The 20,000-nt window shown below is 44.2% G+C and overlaps 1 protein-coding gene across 1 annotated transcript in view; it reads right to left on the bottom strand.

The window, feature by feature from the left end:
• Positions 1-12,642, bottom strand: part of LOC134463913 (transmembrane and coiled-coil domain protein 3-like) — a 30,308-nt gene extending 17,666 nt beyond the window's left edge. Inside the window, exon 1 of the mRNA XM_063217254.1 lies at positions 12,463-12,642. Coding sequence (XP_063073324.1) covers positions 12,463-12,543 — 81 coding nt within the window. The 5' untranslated portion in view covers positions 12,544-12,642. The remainder of the gene's footprint in view (positions 1-12,462) is intronic.
• Positions 12,643-20,000: the final 7,358 nt, after the last annotated feature.

Genomic DNA, 20,000 nt, shown 5'->3' with positions numbered 1-20,000 from the left:
TCCAATGAGTAACAAACATCACTTGCAAACTGGCTATTTCAATTCATAGAAGTTTATTTGGTAGAAATACTGTGTAAAACATTTCTGTAACATTTAAGTGACCAGGTCACCGGCATGCTGCCACTTCCTCGTTCAGCAACAAGTGAATGTTCCAATCTGTGTAAAATAGAGGGGTGTCCGCCGTTTGGCGGACCAAACCATTTTGAACAGGGGTGTTTTTACTGGTGGGATTCTTTGCAATGTATTTTATATTATAATATGAAAATAAGAACATGGTTTTACTTGTCTATGTGTTTTGTTTGCATTTCTCTGGTTTGTTATTTTGGGCTTTTGTTTGTTATTTAGTTGATTTGATTTATTTTTTGAAAGGCCCTAGTAAATCAAGTAGGCCTACAATCAAATAGGCATACATATTTAAACCCATAATAATCTTGGGGTCATCCCCAACATTTTTCAAATTTACAGTCAAGCTCTATGCTATTGTACCACTGTCAAGCCACAGTCCTTTGAATTTTTAATGCCTTATGTAGGCCTATACCTTTTTAGGTGGCTATAATGAAAAACTTGAAAACTAGTTGCTCAGTGTGCTTTGTACATTACAGTAATTTTCTTGTTATTCATGTTATGGTGTGATGAAAAGGTGATGGGATAGGATTTTTTTTTAAAAATGATACAGTACTGATTTTTGTCATTTTTAACACTTTTTAACAATATCGGCATCGGCGTATCGGGTATCGGAAATCGGGTATCGGCCAAGGGTGATGGAAAAAATATCGGTATCGCATCGGCCATTAAAAAACCTGTATCGGTCGACCCCTATTTCTAATAGGCAAGTGACTGATAAATGATGACAAAACTCTATTTTAAGCTGATGAAGTTGTATTTCACATTTGCCACCAGAGTGAAACAATAAAAATCTAGCTGTCGAAAGGACGTGACCTCGTGTCATAAATGTACCTGGCACCGTAACATTCCGAGGCTTTCAACATTCCGTGAGCTGAGGATGGTGTTATCTGACTGCAGGTCAATTTATACAAAACAACAGAAACCAGATGCAGAGGTTGATGATAATGTCTTCCTTGGCTTGCTGACGAGTGTGTGTGTGTGTGTGTGTGTGTGTGTGTGTGTGTGTGTGTGTGTGTGTGTGTGTGTGTGTGTGTGTGTGTGTGTGTGTGTGTGTGTGTGTGTGTGTGTGTGTATCACCTTACTCTATGACTAGTATTTATAATTTATAATATAAGTTATTACTAGTTAAATTATTACTTGTGTATTTTTCCACTTTTTCCATTTTTATACATAGTATTATTACTAATTAAATTATTATGAGTTAAAATACTAATATTCTTTGTAAAAGAATAACCCCTTGATATGAGCCATCTCTTCTTGGATGGGCGTTTCTCAAAAAAAAGGATTTGTGTGTGTGTATGCGTGTGTGCGTGTATGTGTGTGTGTGTGTGCGCGTGTGTGTGCGCGTGTGTGTGTGCGTGTGTGCGTGCGTGCGTGCGTGCGTGCGTGCGTCTGCACGTGCACACGTGCACACCTGTCCACACTCCCAGTCAGGAAACTAGGCCTACAGGCCACACCTAGCTGGGTCACTGCTTTGATAAGATGACAGATACTGATGACCAACACATGCACAAAGCAAACAGTCGTATATTCACACAGAGAAAGAGAGAGAGAGAGAGAGTGTGTGAGTGTGTGTGTGTGTGTGTGTGTGTGTGTGTGTGTGTGTGTGTGTGTGTGTGTGTGTGTGTGTGTGTGTGTGTGAGCAGTCTAAGCATCTGAGTGCATTTGTCAACGAACATGCACGCATGCACGCACGCACGCACGCAGGCACACACACACACACACACACACACACACACACACACACACACACACACACACACACACACACACACACACACACACACACACACACACCTGTGTGTCTTAGCCAAGGCTCACGCTGCACAAACAGACCAAAGGTATTTTTCTGCTGATATAGGTCAACATGCCTTGGAGATACACACCCATTCCACGAACGCACACACGCACGCATATGCACGGACAGAAGGCATGCACATAACCGAAACAAAAATGAGTGTGTGTGTGTGTGTGTGTGTGTGTGTGTGTGTGTGTGTGTGTGTGTGTGTGTGTGTGTGTGTGCGTGTGTGTATGTGGGGGGCGAGCCTAACACCTCATCCAATCTCTAGGTTCAATATGGAGTACAGCCTCATGCATGACTGACCATGTCCTAGGGCAGCACACACACACACACACACACACACACACACACACACACACACACACACACACACACACACACACACACACACACACACACAATGAGGCCCTTGTGATTCACGGCCTACGCACACACAGCGTGTGTACACGCATGCACACACACACACACACACAGCACAGCACACGGTCCCTTCTCTATTCTGTTTTTGTTTTGCTACTTAGCATCCAACAAACAATACACGCACAGATCCTCGCAATAACACACACACACACACACACACACACACACACGCACACGCACACGCACACACACACACAGTACTCCTATCCCCTACTCAATTCCCCTTTCTGTTTCCCCTTGGAGTGACTAGAATCACATGTGTCTGTTTTATGGGAACACACACACACGCACACACACGCACACACACACACACACACACACACACACACACGTCACACACACACACACACGCGCACACACACACACACACACGCACACACACACACACACACACACACGCACGCACGGCTAGCCTGAGGGTGAAAAGTGTGTCAGTTCAGTTCTTGACCCCGACCGTTGCAGTATGACCAACTCCATCCCCTTGATAAGTTCAAAATGCTTATCGCAGAGCTGACTAAACCAACACGGGCAGGAAGAGGAAGAGAGCCCTCATCTAGCCTTAGCAGACATGAAATACACTCACACAACTCCTGGAGACCCTGTTGCAGTACACACACACACACACACACACACACACACACACGTAAACACACACGCACGCATGCAAACACACATACACACACACGATGCATGCACGCACGCACACACACAGGCATGTGGGCAGTGACACGCATGCAAACACACATACACACACACGATGCATGCACGCATGCATACATTTGAAAAGACACACACACACACACACACACACACACACACACACACACACACACACACACACACACACACACACACACACACACACACACAAGCACACATGCATGGACCAGCTGGCCTATGTGAAATAAGATTACAATCTTTCAAACACTAAATGCTATTAAAACCATATCCACCAATCCACTATTCTACCTTATCTACAAACGTAGTCTTCTGGCTATCACATCTATAACAGAGCTTCCAACCTTTTAGTCTGACCAGGCTGTGCTGATTTCAGACTTCTCAGAAATCAATAATTGCAAAACTGTGTTTTCCCCTAAACAGAAGTGTTGACTGGCCCCAATTCTGACCAATACTTGAAATTAAAAAGATGGCCAGACTGGCCTCAGTCACATCTTTAGGGTTCTTCCCATTAGCCACACATTAGCCACTTCCCTCGTGATGATGTCACTGACGACTGACGTTTAATTCAATACCTTGCAAAAGCGCAATTCAAATGTCAATTCCTCATTTGCAATGGGGAGGCTGAATGGGGAAAAGTCCCCCTAAAAGTTGCTGTGGCTGGCCTGACAGATGGAAAACTTAACTTAACTTTCTACACGGAGGCAGAGGTGAATAGAAGGGCAGGAGTTATGACAACGGTGGGCAAACTCAGGCCCGGTGGCCGTTTCATGCGGCCCACAGAGCTTTTACAACAAATTCAACTTTTCAATGCAATATGATACTCTCCCCAAACACTCTTAAACTGGCTACCCAATACAGGGATCTTCAAGCTTGGAGATTAACCAAGGTTGTATTCATCAATGCATTGAAAAGTTGAATCAATTGAAATATTAAAAAACGTTACATTATTTTGTTATTTCTGACACAAGTTGCCAGTGAAATTTGGCCCTTTGGTCACTATTGGCAACCCAATGTAGCCCTTGAGCCAAAATAATTGCCCACTACTGAGTGATGATAATGGAATGTACCCTTTGTGGACTGCCATAGGAAGTGTAATTGGGTGGGTCGAATATATAGGGCTAATGTAGATTTCATGATGACTAGTGGAGTGGTCAGACAAGTGGCCAACCGGGCACTCGTCTACCATGCGGCTGATCCGGGTTCAATTCCCGGTCCGGGTCCTTTGCTGACCCCTCCCCGTCTCTCTCCCCATTCGGTTCCTGTCTACCTCTCACACTGTCCTGTCGAATAAAGTAAAAAAAAATCATGATTACTAATGGAGTGGTCAGACAAGTGGCCATTATCTCCATTACTCAGACTGACTGAACACCTGCAGCACACACTAAAAAAAAGAAAACACTGACCACTAAAATAAACACTGACCACAGCCATTACTATGCTAGCCCACACGCTCAAGAGAGTAGAGTAGGCTACACACACACTCAAGAGAGTAGAGTAGGCTACACACACACTCAGCTCTCCTCCTCAACTGACCTTCTCAAGATAGACGCTGGGCCACAATGTGAAGGCAGGTCAGGAAGAGCTTGTTACTCGAGTGCTTAAGGTTGTGTTGTATTAACTCACACACAGGAACACAGGAACACACGGACACACGGGCACGCACGCACGCACGCACGCACGCACACTCTCTCTCTCTATGTCTCTGACACATAGGGTTGCCAATCGTCCCTTGAAATATATCGTGCCATTATTTAGAAATAAATGTACGGGTTCCGTATTGAGCTGAAATGGGACACAGGACGTTAAAATGCAGGACATTACATCTAAGAAATATTTTTTTTTCTGGGAGAGGATCCCAAGAACCCCTGTGACAATGAAGTGTCCCGTTTTTTTTTCCATCGATAGTTGGACAGTGATCTCCAAATGTTTTTCCTCAAGGGCCAAATTATGTTTTCATTTGTTCTGACCTCATGACGGGCCAAACGATTGCCATGTCCGGGCCGGATTTGGCCCGCAGGCCTTTGTTTGGAGACCAAGGCCCTACTCACACACAAACACACAGCGATGACCGGAGAGCCAGTAACCTCTAGCCCAATATTGAACAGATTCATAGAAGGCGGAGGCCCTCTTGCCTACATGGCAGGCACTCTCTCTCATTCGTCATACTTATTTTACATCGGATTGGTTTGTTTAACCCCATACAGTGCGACCACATGGCCTGTGTGACAGTGGTCTGATGATCTGCCAGAATGTCCTGACCAACAGAGAGAGAGCTGATAAGAAAACCCAACATTGACATTGCAGTTTCGGTTATTACCAGATTACCGTATTCTAGGCAAAGAATAAAAACATTTTCAACAGAGGAACTCCATATAAGAGAAGAGAAGACACTCATACACTCCTTGTCTAACAATTTTGTTAAAGGTGGTGCACTGTGTAATATTTGTAGTAGTTTATTTCCAGAATGCATGATGCCCAGGTTACCTTTTTCACAAATAATTACCACCACCACCAAATAAGTATTCATTAATGGAATTCAATGGAAAAATTGCCCTTTTCATACATGGAAATGTGGACCTTCTCAGGTCCGCCGTTTTTAATGTCCAGAAACATGTCCGGTCGACATTTTTCTCTACATAGCTTTAGCTTACAGTACTGTGGTCATATATATTAAGTTTCTTGCTGAGTATTCATGAGAAGATCAAATTTGGCAATGGGCAACACAGTGTCAATGCACAACACAGTTGCAATACCTACTCTGCCCACCATCATACACAGACGCACCTTGCAGCTGCAAGGGTTCTTACAAGAACAAGAAGATTTGATTTTAAGGTCCCTGCATTGGCTCCCAGTAAGCTATAGAATCGACTTCAAGGTTTTACTACTTGTGTTCAAATCATTATTTCATGTTTTGCACACATGTTCCTCTGATTGTTGGAAAAAGCTGTCGGTCAAAATATTAGCTCACGTGGTTGGCTGCCAGTGTCTTGCCCTTCCTCACAACACCATGTTTATAAACCAAACAAAAAACATGTATGTAGTCTGAAGCGCATATACCCACCCCTGCTGTGCCCTGGCTGATCCCTGTCCGACTCTCTGGGCGTGGAGACACTGAGCTGAGCCCTGACTACTCCTGACTGCCCACCGTACACATTTAACACTAATCCTCTCCCCGGCCAGACAAAGCAATTAGGCCCATCCTACACTACCACACTTCACGTAAACATGGCCACTCGCTCATCCGCCACCATGGCCTTTTTATGTGTCAGTCAAACTGATACTGCATGTCAGATAACTCACTATATATATTAATATGGGAGAACTCTGGTACAGAAGAACTTTGAATGGAAATTCAAAGAAGAACTTCACCTCTTTGTGCAGATGGGGTATATTCACTATTTGCTGAAAATACTCAACTACATAATAGCAACACCGCTATGACATTACCAAGAGCCTTAAGTAACAGATTAAGACATAGCAATTACAATTTTGGTTACTTATTACTTAACCATAGCAGAGCAAACAGAAGCTTCATTGTTGAACTACATTCATCATCACCATTGCACTTCAACTTACTGTCCCACTTATGTCACGTAGTTATCGTGTAACATCATGTGATTATAATATGCTTGAACCACATGTTTGGCAGTGGTGTAGCTTAACTGCAAGACACTACATGTTGTGACATGTACATAATTAAAGTGAAGGCTTCAAAAAGTAATCACAACATGAACGTAAAGTGTTGTCCCCTGTACCGTAACACCAATACATGCTTACACCATGACATGCTTACACCAATCTGTAAGCATGTAATGCATGTCAAAAACAAACAAAAAATATATATACACATTGGTGCACACATTGTGTCTGGGACCAACAATAAAAGCACAGGCACAGGACAGGACACAGGAGTGTTAAGCTGTGATTGTGCACTACTGTATTTCACACCTTGTGACAGTGTGCGTTATCTTCGAAAGGTCTTGCAGCCCTGGTGAGAAGAGGCTCCCATTGTGCTGATGTCAAGGGTGTGCTACAGACCGTATATTTTTCCACTAGATGATGGACTTTGACTTAATTACTTGGCCCGGCATGGACGTAGTAGAGTCTGCCAACCCAACCCTGTGTTTTAGTCCATCTGATAATGTGCACGGTTCCGCTGTTGGAATGCTGTAGTCCTAATAGTCACTGAAAAGACTTCACTACAATGGTACTACACTACAACGGCATTACACAGAACCTTTAGTATTACATTACGACTTGGTCATTGCCAAGCTGGTAACAGCAAATTTATAACAATACTGATGTCTTTAAAAGAGTATGCCCATTGAACTGGACAGTTGCATTACTTATGATATCATTGTTGTGATACTTTTGTTATTAGAGAGGTCTTGGTGAGTAATGAGTGCTATTGTGTTGATGTCAAAAGATATAGCGTAAGATGACTTGTAGGTAATTTTCCACAGGATGCCTAAATTATTTGGCACATGATAGAGTCTGCCAATCCTGTTTTGTCAATCTGCTAATGCAGGGATTCTCGATTTTTGTGAAACAGAATTTTTTCCAACAACCACCTTAGAAACGTACCCCGAATTACAGTTAAGTTACAGTTGTTTTACATTGACATTTGCCCTTGGGACCAGGGCCCTCCTGTATTGTTGGCAGGCCGTATGGGGGGCCCTATCAGTGTTTTGCCCGGGGGCTCAGTTTGCAATTGTTCCGCCACTAACTGATGTCAAAGATGCGTTGGTTTAAAGGAGCATGCTGTATAGTTTTCCACTGGCTCCTGCTCTATTGGGGAGCGGCACATTTTTTCCTAATGACACCACCCTGCTCTCTCTCTCTACACCGGGGTGCTGTACTGAGAACTAGCCTATATACTCACTGTCATAAATATAACTGTGCACGTGCTCAGATACACACATACTAGAAGTACCAGTATAAGCATGTTGTGCTCACACTCTTTCTCACACACACACACACACACACACACACATCCTACTGTGTGCACGTGCATAGACAAACACAGGCACAAGTAGTACACACACACACACCCTACAGTGTGTGTGCACATGCAGAGGCACATACAAGTGCGCCTGCGCGCACACACACCCACAAACACACTCATAGACACACACGCACAAACACACTAAAGGTCCAGCTTAACACAAATAGACTTTGTTTATGCGCTCAGTGACATACAGTGCATCATCCCACCTAAACCACACACACACACACACACACACACACACACACACACACACACACACACACACACACGCACGCGGGCGGGCGGGCGCGCACACACACACAAACACAGACACACACACACACACACACACACACACACACACACACACACACACACGCACACGCACAAAAATCCCAGATGATAACCACATCCACTTGCTATCCATAGTGATTGGACAGGGTGAGTGAAGAAAAGTAATTTCAAATTCTTTGTGCGACCAGAGCAGACAGAAATTGACTTGCCTTGAGTGGAACCGCCACAACAATGTACAACAAGCTATGCAACCAAAACAATCTGCACTGAACATACAATTAGAATTTTAGAGTCTAACCACACATCAGTGGCTGAACAATTGCACACAGGGCCCCAGGGCAAAACACTGACTGGGCCCTGCAAAAGCCCTGCCAAGGTCACAATAGGGCCCCCACCACCAATACGGGAAGGCCCTGGGCCCAGGGGTAAATGCCCTGCTTGCACCCTCATAGCTCCACTCCTGCCACATACACACACACACCCACAGACACACACAGACACACACACACACACACTCACACACAGCCCATTTGATTGGTATAGTCTGTTTTTCCTTCACTCCATATAACTCAATTTATATCATTCTATTTCTCTCTCTCTATTCGTACGATTCTCCCTCTTGCTCTCGCAATTTTCCTATTCTTGTTGTCTCTCCATCTACATGACTATTTCTCATCAATTTCTGTATCAATTATCTGTTGTCATCAATTATCACATTTCTATATCTATCTCGAATTTACTTCATCCCCCATTTCTCTCTCTCTCTCTCCTATTGTCTTCCACCACCTTTCTCTCCGTTCCTCTTCTCATCAATTCACCCCTCTCTCTCTATCTTCTCTTCCAACGGTCTTTCACGGCCTCTCTTCCTCCCTATCTTCATCCATGTATCTCTCTCTCTCTCTTTTCATCCAGATCTCTCTCTTCCTCCCTCTCTTCATCCATCTCTCTCTCTCTTCCTCCCTATCTCTCTCTCTCTCTCTCTCTCTCTCTATCTTCATCCATATCTCTCTCTCTCTCTCCTAACTTTAATCCCTCTCTCCAATAGTACAGATTATCTGTTCTGCCTTTCAAACATGACTAGAGGCGGATGAGACCAGACGCAGCCCGGCTGCTGTGAATGGGAAGCCTGTGTGTGTGTGTGTGTGTGTGTGTCCCATATTAAGGATGTCATATACTGTGTGTGTGTGTGTGTGTGTGTGTGTGTGTGTGTGTGTGTGTGTGTGTGTGTGTGTGTGTGTGTGTGTGTGTGTGTGTGTAAAAACAGAGAGAGCACGAGAGGAGCACAGTATAATCCTGTCAAAGCAGCTCCACATTGGATGTAATGTGATGAAAGCGATCAGACAGACAGACAGACCTCCACTGAGGAGTCATCCACGTAGCATGTGTGTGTGTGTATACTCGTGTGACCATGTGTTCAAGAGACAGAACACAAGAGGAGCAGTTAATTACTCCCTCCACCAACCTAGCGGGTCGGGAGTCGAACCGGCAACCTTTGGACTACAAGTCTGACGTCCTGACCGCTTACCCATGACGACTTCCCCCACTAAACCAAACTGCCCAGATTCTCACCAAATCTCAGTCGTGGCCATGTCTGGGTTTATCCTGACAGCGCAATATGTAGCGTGTGTGTGTGTTTGTGTGTGTGTGTGTGTGTGTGTGTGTGAGCAGGCACACCATGTATATGTCACTTTCTGAGACACTGAAACCTGTGTAATCCTTGTGACAGATTTCAGGTTTACTATGTCACTCAACGCTGAACACCAAAGCTGAAGAAAATCCCCTTTAATGACCAGAGAGATGGTGCAGCAGCTTAGTCAGCATCCTGCAAAAACACACTTACTGCTGACCAATCAAAAGCAATCATTTACTAGGGCGCAGATTCAGAAGCTGATTGGCTGAGAATTAAGTGACCTGAACCAAGCTGTTTAAAAAAAAACATAACGCAGACCAATCAAAACAACAGCTGGCTACGGCCTTAGCGGCAGACTGGGTGAAAACAAAGCTGTTTTAATGCCACTGGACTCTACGTATTTAATAAGGGTCTGTCTGACAGGTCTTCTGCTGAGTCCCTCACACAGCCAACAGGCTAGTCAGTAAGTGATATCTGCACCTGTTATAGTGGGGTGGTTTTCACACAGTGTGTGTGTGTGTGTGTGTGTGTGTGTGTGTGTGTGTGTGTGTGTGTGTGTGTGTGTGTGTGTGTGTGTGTGTGTGTGTGTGTGTGTGTGTGTGTGAGAGAGAGATCTTGGTTTACACTACCAACGGAATACACATGGGTCAAAGCTCATCGCTAAAGTGGAGACTTTAGTGTGTGTGTGTGTGTGTGTGTGTGTGTGTGTGTGTGTGTGTGTGTGTGTGTGTGTGTGTGTGTGTGTGTGTGTGTGTGTGTGTGAGTGAGTGAGAGAGTGAGACAGAGAGGGAGAGAGAGGGAGAGTGTGTGTGTGTGTGTGTTTCCCAGAGGTTCAATGACATCCTAACTAACAAGCACAGACCAAATGGACACGTAATCTCAGCCTCACTCGCATCTCCCCATTAACGCACTTGTGGCATTTGTGGGGCCAAAAGAACCGGGACAACTGTCTAATCCACCATGAGACAATCTTCCCTGGAAAGCTAGCCCATTTAATCCACTTTTTATTTTCTCCCTCTCCCTCTCTCTCTCACACAAAAACACACACATAGGCCTACACAAACGCAGACACACACACACTTGCCGGGCAACATGTATGGGGCGTGCTGCGCTTGTGTGTGGGCACTTCAATCTTAGACCTCGCCAGACCATAAAAAAACAAGAGGAAAAAAAAAGACTCATCAAATTTTAAACGCACTTGTCTTGCACACCGGGGCTCATTGACCGACTAACTCTAGCTTAAGCACCATCAACCACTTCAAAATACAAACTGGCGTGCGCGCAACGAGGAAAAAAGAGAGAGGAGAAGGCCGACTGTGTGGCGAAAGAAAAGAAAAGGAGGACGAGAATGAATGAGCGCGTGTGTCCGCGTTGTCCGCATCCGATAAGGGGGGGGTTGGTTGGCTGGCTGGTGGGTGAATGAATTCCGTGAGTTGCCCTGACAACGGAGTGAGCCTGCTGTTCAGTAGGCCATAGCAGAATGCCCTCGCGCTGTCCCCCTCCAACAAGTGCGCCGCGTGTAGCTTGTGTGTGTGAATAGGGTGATGAGTGTAGGCTACTGTAAGATTGGTTGTCTTTGGAGATCAAAATGCAATGTCGTTTTAATTTAATTTTGGTCTGATTTCTAAAGACACCCCTAAAAAATGTAAAACTAAAATGGTAAATTTATTGCTCCTTGAAAGATGGGTAAGCTTTGCGCGCGTGCATACTTTTTCCACACAAAAACTCCTACAGACAAAAGAGTACAGAGTAAAGACGCACTGTTGGGCCAGTTGCTCCGTAGAGTGGGCTGGTTGCGCACAAGTGGATGCTTGGCATATGTTGACGTGTAGGCGTCCTCGCCTGTCGAGGAAGCGTAGTTTCTTTTCTCTGCGCGTCCTGTTGCAAAACCAACTTCGGATTGTAACGCACACACACAGTCACAATCACACACTGACTGCAGTGCACACACCATCATTCTACTGGGCTAGCTAGTGCAACCGGTTTGACGAGTCCATGTCTCAATTCTCGGCATCTCGCCGGTGCTCGAGGTTTGTAAATAAAGTTGCCAACTGCAGCTGAGAAACATTCACACATTACCAATAACCAGGCATGCCTGTGGTGCTGCACTATCATGAAATAGCCAACAGAAATACTCAATTCACCCCACTGTCAATTTTCCCAACTGGGTAGGCTATTATTTTACAATTTCTGCCATACCAGTAGCATAGTCTCCGTACCATCTGGAAGATATGCCTCTCATATTTTATAGGTCAGGTATAGCACAATGACAACCACGCGTGAGAATGTGACCAGTTGGTCGCTTTCACTAACCGTCCCGCCGTAAATAAAATAAACAATGTGTGTCTGTTTTAGCTTGATTGGCTCAATAGGCTAACTAACCCCGGGCTATCTCGCTGAGAGAGTGTGGTATTTCAGGGTTCAGACGAACCAGAGATTCGGTTTCGAATACATCTGCATAAATTCCACGGATGAAAAGGTCTGGCTGCAGAAAATCACACAACAAAACGGGTATGTGCCTACCATTCGGTCGCAGGTGTTTCGGGCTTTCTCTTTCTCAACTTCAGCTAAACTTTTCACCCCCACAAAATTGACGCCGGGCATTCCCGCGGATCACCCCGGTGGCGCAGCACCTGCTACATCCCGGTCTCGGTTCCTCTCGTTGCCCCTTTGCCAGCCGTTGCGGCTGGACACGCTGGTCGGTAATGGTAATCCCTCGATCTCACCCGGGACACAAAAACACAGTCAGCGCGAGGCTCCTCCTCTCCTAGCGCTGGGGTGACTCTGAGGAGAGGTGGGCGTGGTTTCACTCACTACAGAGACTGACCTTTTAATAAATAAGTAATTACCAGTTATAAATATTCCTACAAACATAGGCTATCAGGTGTGTGGAAATTAAAAGACTATTTTTTTGTGTAAAACACAAATTAGGAATAAAAATAGATTAAATAACCTAAGACTAATATATAGTTAGTTCAAAAAAAGTAGGCTAAAAACAAAATGCATGTAATACTGGCATCCCAACCATCCCTTGATACTATTTCAGGTAGGCAGGCCTAAATATTTGTATAACCTTAACCATTGGGAGTTTAAAATACAGCATGTTCTCATATCAGAATGTTCAGATTCCCTCTGGGTATTGTAAACACACAATTCCTGCTGTATGATGAGATTCTTAGGGCTGCATAAGGCATGTAGGAAAAGGGATGACCCTCCTCCCTCAGGCATCCTCCCTCCTCCTCCCAAAACACTGTGTGCGTTCCAATATGTGACCTTGCGTCCTCCACTTGTGCTTGTGGCCTCGTACCAGGAAGTAACACATGGTGATGACATCACTGACAACAGCAGTACACGTATATTTCAATGTCTTGCTAAAGCTCAGTTGTGAAGTCATTTTCTCAATTGTGAACGGCATGGTCCCCCAAAAATTGTTTTGGGTAGGTTGACAGCGGGGAAACTTAATTTGTTTTCTCCACAGAGGCGGGGCATCAGCAAAACGTGAGGCCACAAGCACAAGTGGAGGGCGCAAGGTCGGATATTGGAATGCACACTACGTGTTTGACAAAGTCCCTCTGCAGCACGTCCATGGCATGATATATGCTTGGTTTGCGGTTTCGATGTTTGTAATGGTTTAAATATTCATACGACGAGCTATGAGGAACATCAGCGGATTCATATTGGCCTATTTATATGCGGTGCAGAGAGGGCGAGGGTGAGAAAGACAGAAATAATTACCCTGTGTGTGTGCAGAGTGTGTGTGTGTGTGTGTGTGTGTGTGTGTGTGTGTGTGTGTGTGTGTGTGTGTGTGTGTGTGTGTGTGTGTGTGTGTGAGAGAGAGAGAGAGAGAGAGAGAGAGAGAGAGAGAGAGAGAGAGAGAGAGAGAGAGATATGGAGTGACTATGAGCGGTAGATAGAGAGAATGCGAGAGTTGAGACAGCATGACAGAGAGAGAGAGAGAGAGAGACACAGATAGACATTGACTGTAGATAGAGAGAATGCAAGAGTCGAGGCAGAGAGCAGAGAGAGGGAGAGAGAGAGAGAGAGAGTCAGATAGAGAGTCAGATAGAGAGTGATAATAAGCAGTAGATAGAGAGTGCGAGAGTCGAGACAGCTGAGAGAGAGAGAGAGAGAGAGAGAGAGAGAGAGAGAGAGAGAGAGAGAGAGAGATCAATAGGGTCCTCTGATGCTGGCGTCCACATGCAGCTTGAGCTTGTCACTAGATACACCACTACCAGGAGCAGGGGAGCATGAATTTTTCAGAGAAACTCTTTCATTGGAGTTGTGAATTTTTAATCACCGTGTGCTGACTGGGAATTTAATAAGCGTCTGTGAGTGTTTGTGTGTACATGTACGTACCCGCAACGTTAATGACCACAATTGTGTTTGTGTGTGTGTGTGTGGGGTGCAGGGTGCCAAAGATATACACATGCTCTTGCATGTCAAATCATCAAGTCAACTGCAATCACACTCTATTCATCCGTTCAACACCCATGCGTGTGTCTTACACACACACGCACGCACACACGCACGCACGCACTCATGCGCACACACACACACACACACACACACACACACACACACAGCACGTGTATCACCCATGCTCCATGAGTTCAGCAGACAATTGGAAAGAGAGGGATGGTGATGGACAAAGAGACAAAGATAGAAAAGAGAGAGAGAGAGAGAGAGAGAGAGAGAGAGAGAGAGAGAGAGAGAGAGAGAGAGAGAGGGAGAGAGAGAGAGAGGGAGGGAGAGAGAGAGAGAGGGAGGGAGGGAGGGAGGGAGAGAGAGAGAGAGAGAGAGAGAGAGAGAGAGAGAGAGAGAGAGAGAGAGAGAGAGAGAGAGAGAAAGAGAGAGAGGGAAGGGGAGAAGTGGTTGAGAAAATTGAATGATGTGGAAACTTGGCTGACGACCAGCACATGAAGTGACCAAAGCGCACATCACATGGCACAGGTGAATGGCATGGTATCCATGGCAACAGCCACAATTGTCAATCTCCGTGTGTGTGTGTGTCTGTCTGGTGCATGTCTGTATGTCTGTCTGTCTGTCTGTCTGTCTGTCTGTCTGTCTGTCTGTCTGTCTGTCTGTCTGTCTGTCTGTCTCCTGTGGCCTTGTGGAGCTTTAGTTTTTTTGGTCTTTTTTTTTACTTTATTTGAGACGACAGTGTGAGAGGTGGAAAGGATTGGGAGAGAGACAGGGAGGGATCAGCAAAGGACCCGTGCCGGGAATCGAACCCGGGTCAGCCGCCCGCATGACAGGTGAGTGCCCTACCGCGGTTGGCCATGGCAGGGCCGGCTCTTTTGCATTTCATTCGTCAAGAGGGCCTGGAACCGCAGAATTGAACGGAGGTGTCGAGTAAAAGCAAAAGTAAATTCATGGTGTAAGTACAACACTACACTAGCACATGATATTACATATCTGTTGTTACATTATTTACTCCATTGTACCTAATGAGATAGACAGAGACTGTGTTGTTACTGAAAAACACTAAAAACCAAACAAGGACCGACCACAAACTGGATCCAATCAGTCAGCTGATCGTAGTCAGCTGATCGTAAGTCAAGTACACAGGTCTACAGGTTACTCAACCTCTGTTTGAAGGAAACTGTGTTTTACTTTTAGCCTACTTTTACTTTTACTCGACAACTGTGGAATTGGAAGTGATTACGGGTGAAAGAGGTGAGCTTTGATGTGCAGGTGAAAAACTTTGAAATGACAAAAACAAACAAAGGTTTGCCATCATGGCACTTGATGAAGGCCAAGATGTCTGAAACACTGCGTTCACATTTGGAAGTTTTCATACCAATGTTGCAGATATGTCTTAGTTCTTCTAATCAGACACTCTGCCTGAGGTGGGAAGTGGCAGGCTGGTTAGTGGTTGTCTAGTGATAAGGGTGGTGTGGTGTTGTCATGCCATGAGTCACCATTTGGGGAAAAAACTGCAAATGTGCTGAAGTGTTGAATGACGGTACAAGAGAACAGAGAGATAACTTTGTGCAGGCTGGTCGATGGATGCTTAGAGCACTGTCTTACACTGGAAGTAATGGCATGTCCCAAAAATGACCCTGTCACTCTATGTGCATCCATGTCCATCCAATTGCACACCAAAAAAAATCACCATTTTAAAGGGACTAAACGAAGGATTACGGTCACAAGACCGGTCACAAGGCAACGCTTCAATGAGTCATTGTTAGGCGAACGGTGGCTCTCTCTTTACCGTTTTCACAGTCGTCTGTCTGTCTGTCTGTCTGTCTAACTGTATTACTTTCACCTAACCAGTGGTTCTCAACCTTTTTTGAACACCTTCTTTGGCCTCATCATGAGTCTCCCAACACCCCCTTGACCTCATCATAAGCGAACGTCCACCTTGGTATTAAAAAACAAAATAAACGTTTGTACCCCAGTGGGAAACCACAACCTTCTTCTCAGCTCCATCCTTCTCAACGCCCCCTTAGGGCTCTATAACGCCCCCCTGGGGATCTGTAGAGCTTTTAGAAACACTAACCTGACCACTATGTGGCGACAGCTGATCTTCCTATCCCATGGCCAGCCGGGGTGAAGACTGGAAAAAAAACAGTTGTGTTGCTCCTTGGTACAATTCAGTTAATCTTAATTGCATTTTATTGAATACAATTCTATTAAAGTGCGTTTGACTTGTAAGGGAAGTTAACCTATTTAAAGTACAAACACACAATGGAGACACAGAAATACCAAAATAAAAGGAGAGGAGAGGAGAGGAGAGGACAGGAGAGGAGAGGAGAGGAGAAAGAAGATATGTAAAAACAGCATTTTTTTTTTTTGAATTGAATTGAAAACTTTATTACAGACTCAAAAAGTTCCATATAAGATACATAAAAACACATAAAAACACATACAAAAACAGACAGGTACATCACAAAGCACCAGTTCATTTGAAAACATATAAACATCTATACCAGTGCTGCCACAATTCAGAGAAGTACCTTGTATCACTCTGCCTGGTATCACAAAGAGTAGATATTATACCATTGCTTGATCCAGCAAGTCTACCCATAAATCTATGCATAACATTTCTCAGCAGTGCATGAAAAGTGGGGACACTACAATTGACAAATAAAGTGCTTGCGCTCGTCCATCTTGGGAACTGAAGGAGAATCCTAAACGCATCATTGTATGCCTGCAGCTTCTTCAGCTTAGCTGTATGGTATTTACACCATAAGTGTGCTGTGTAAAAAGGTGTGCAGTAGGCTCTAAAGAGATTAACCTTGACATCATCTGTGCACATATGGAACCTGCGTGCCAACATATTGGCCTGTGCATATAATTTACGACACTGACGCTGGATATCATCATCATCACACAGGTCATCAGTAATGATATGACCCAGATACCGCACTTTACACACTACATCATTCATGTTAGACAGAAAAAACGAGGGGAAGTTTTGTTTTTGGGGACAAGGGGAGGCACTCAAAGGAATAGCGGAATCCACAATTGACAAAGGAATTGACAAAGACATTAAGTTGGATTCATGACGGTGCCCGTGTGTCTTTTGTATACCCACATGAGTAAAACATCTTTTTATTATTAGCATTCATCACTCCGCACTCCCTTCTCTGCTCCCTCACTCCCCTCTTTCTCCCATCCTCACTCCCTCCCTCGCTCGCTTCCCCTCTCTCTAGACAAATGCATATGCCCCCGCTAAATGAGACATGAATGACCCAATTTATGATTAAATTTGTCCCTGCACAGCAATCAGGCCAATTACAACAATTTTAAATACGGACCGACACACATGCCTATGCGCACACACACACGCACACGTGCACACACACACAGACACACAGACACAGAGACACACACACACCAAATAATTTAAGTGGATGACAAAAGACAAAGAGTCTCCATATGAAAAGCATCTGCAAATTGTTGCACAATTCTGCAGGCAGATGGGCCTATGTGCGGTTTATTGTGGGGTGATTAAAACTGTAGATGCAATATCGTCATGACATGATATGGTCAAAACACGTTATACCTGTTTTGAGGTTTAATAATCACAGCAAGACAGTGCGTCACTCAGGTGTGAGTAAAAGAGAGTGACACACCCGCACCACACCATGTGTTTGAGTGTTGGCATTTTGTCACGGTGGTGTGTTTACTTTTGCTTCGCCTTGGTTTGTACTCTTAAACACTTGCTCCTTCCTGACCACACTTTCCTTAGTAACCAAACCAGACTGCCAGGGTAACGTGACTGTCTGTGGCTATCATTTTACACTAGGACGATCTTTCAGTACCACTGCCTTCAACATCAGAGACGTAAACAGTAAAAGTAAAGAAAAAAAAGAAACACACTTTCCTTCCAACACATGTAACTTATCTGAGTAAAAGAAGAAAGAAAACTCTGCACACTGTTGCTGCTCACCGATTTATTGAACACAACTTTTCCACCTCAGGCGGTCTTCGTCAGGAACACCGCCTGAGGTCGAAACGTTGTGTTCAATAAATGGGTGAGCAGCAACAGTGTGCAGATTTTTCTTTCTTCTTCTATGCACGCTTGTTTGATCCAGCACCTGTTTTACTGGTTGTGCGAGCATCACTCACACTTTTGAACTTATCTGAGTAACCAGCAGTCCTGTGTAGGCCTAGATATCTTACGATCAGCTCTGTCTCTGCACTGGTTGGATCAAAGTTGTGGTGGGATCTTGTTGGGTTTTGTAGTGGTTTTTCAGTGACAACACAGTCTATCTTGGAGTAAATGGTGTAACAGCTATGTAATAGGCCTGTCATATGCCAGTGTTGCACTTACACCATGAACTTATTTTTTACTTTTGACACCTCTACTGAAAATACAGTGTCCCAAATAAAAGCAAACACACTTTTAACCGTTGTAAAGTAGGTGTTAATTAAAACGGAAATGGAACTTTACAGTTTTGACACCGCCTATTCTGAAAATGACGTCTAAACATAGCCTACACAATGAGACCTGCAAATAGTCACTGAAAATGAATGCAGCCATTGAAAATGAATTCACAAAAATACTAAGGGAATTGTGTATGACTCATCGTCAGTGGTGTGATAGACTAAAATTAGCATCAGTTTGAAAGCAGATGGTAAACAGACTTCAAATGAAAGTATATCAATGATTTAAAGTATACATTGTAGTTTGATAGCCAATTATGCATAGATTTTGCTATACAAAATAAAACACTGTGGATGTCCACATCACCAGTCATGAGGCCACGTGAACTATTGTCTGCCAAACTGACTCCGTACTGCATTAGGAAATGGCGACAATCAATGCAATTCATTTCAGCATAGCATTACATTAGAGCACTGTGTTGTAGACACAGATGCACATTACTGTTGTTATTATTATTACATTATTACAATTACATTATTATAATAATAACTATAACAAAGTAGAGGTATATCAGATTACATTTATATATGTAGGTAAATTACACATTGATTTATTAATAATCATGAATGTCTATGCAGACCAGTCACCATGTCAAGACCATGCCCAGTTGGTCTCTGTATAGAATGATATGATTGGTTCTGCCTGATGTAGGCGAATAGCTGATTAACTTACATGCCATGCCAGTCTGTGCAGTACAAAGGATAGACATTTCATTTGCTAATATAGTGTCCATGTATTTTCAGATTTGTAGGTTATGCATGTGGCCTTTGATCTTTGACTTCGACTACGCATCTGGACTACTCTCCCATATGCAGACATAGCTATTTGCATCATCCTCATGACATACAATCGGCATTTGCTGTACACTCACCGGCCACTTTAATAGGTACACCTTTACAACTGTTCGTTGACGGAAATTTCTGATCAGCCAATCACATGGTGGCAACTCAATGCATTTATGCATGTAGACATGGCCGGGATGATTTGATGCAGTTCAAACCAAGCAGCAGAATGGGGCAGAAAGGTTATTTAAATGACTTTGAACATGGCACGGCTGTTATGGCTGTTGCTGCTGAAAGGGTTTGGTTTGGTATTTCAGAAAATACTGATCTACTGGGATATTCACACACAACAATCTGGAAAAATATACAGCAATTCTGAGCAG

This window comes from Engraulis encrasicolus, chromosome 15 (assembly GCF_034702125.1).
Source record: "Engraulis encrasicolus isolate BLACKSEA-1 chromosome 15, IST_EnEncr_1.0, whole genome shotgun sequence".
In the NCBI taxonomy this organism is placed as follows: Eukaryota; Metazoa; Chordata; class Actinopteri; order Clupeiformes; family Engraulidae; genus Engraulis; species Engraulis encrasicolus.
The sequence above is the reverse complement of the archived record's forward strand: the minus strand, read 5'-3'. Positions and strand labels throughout refer to the sequence as shown.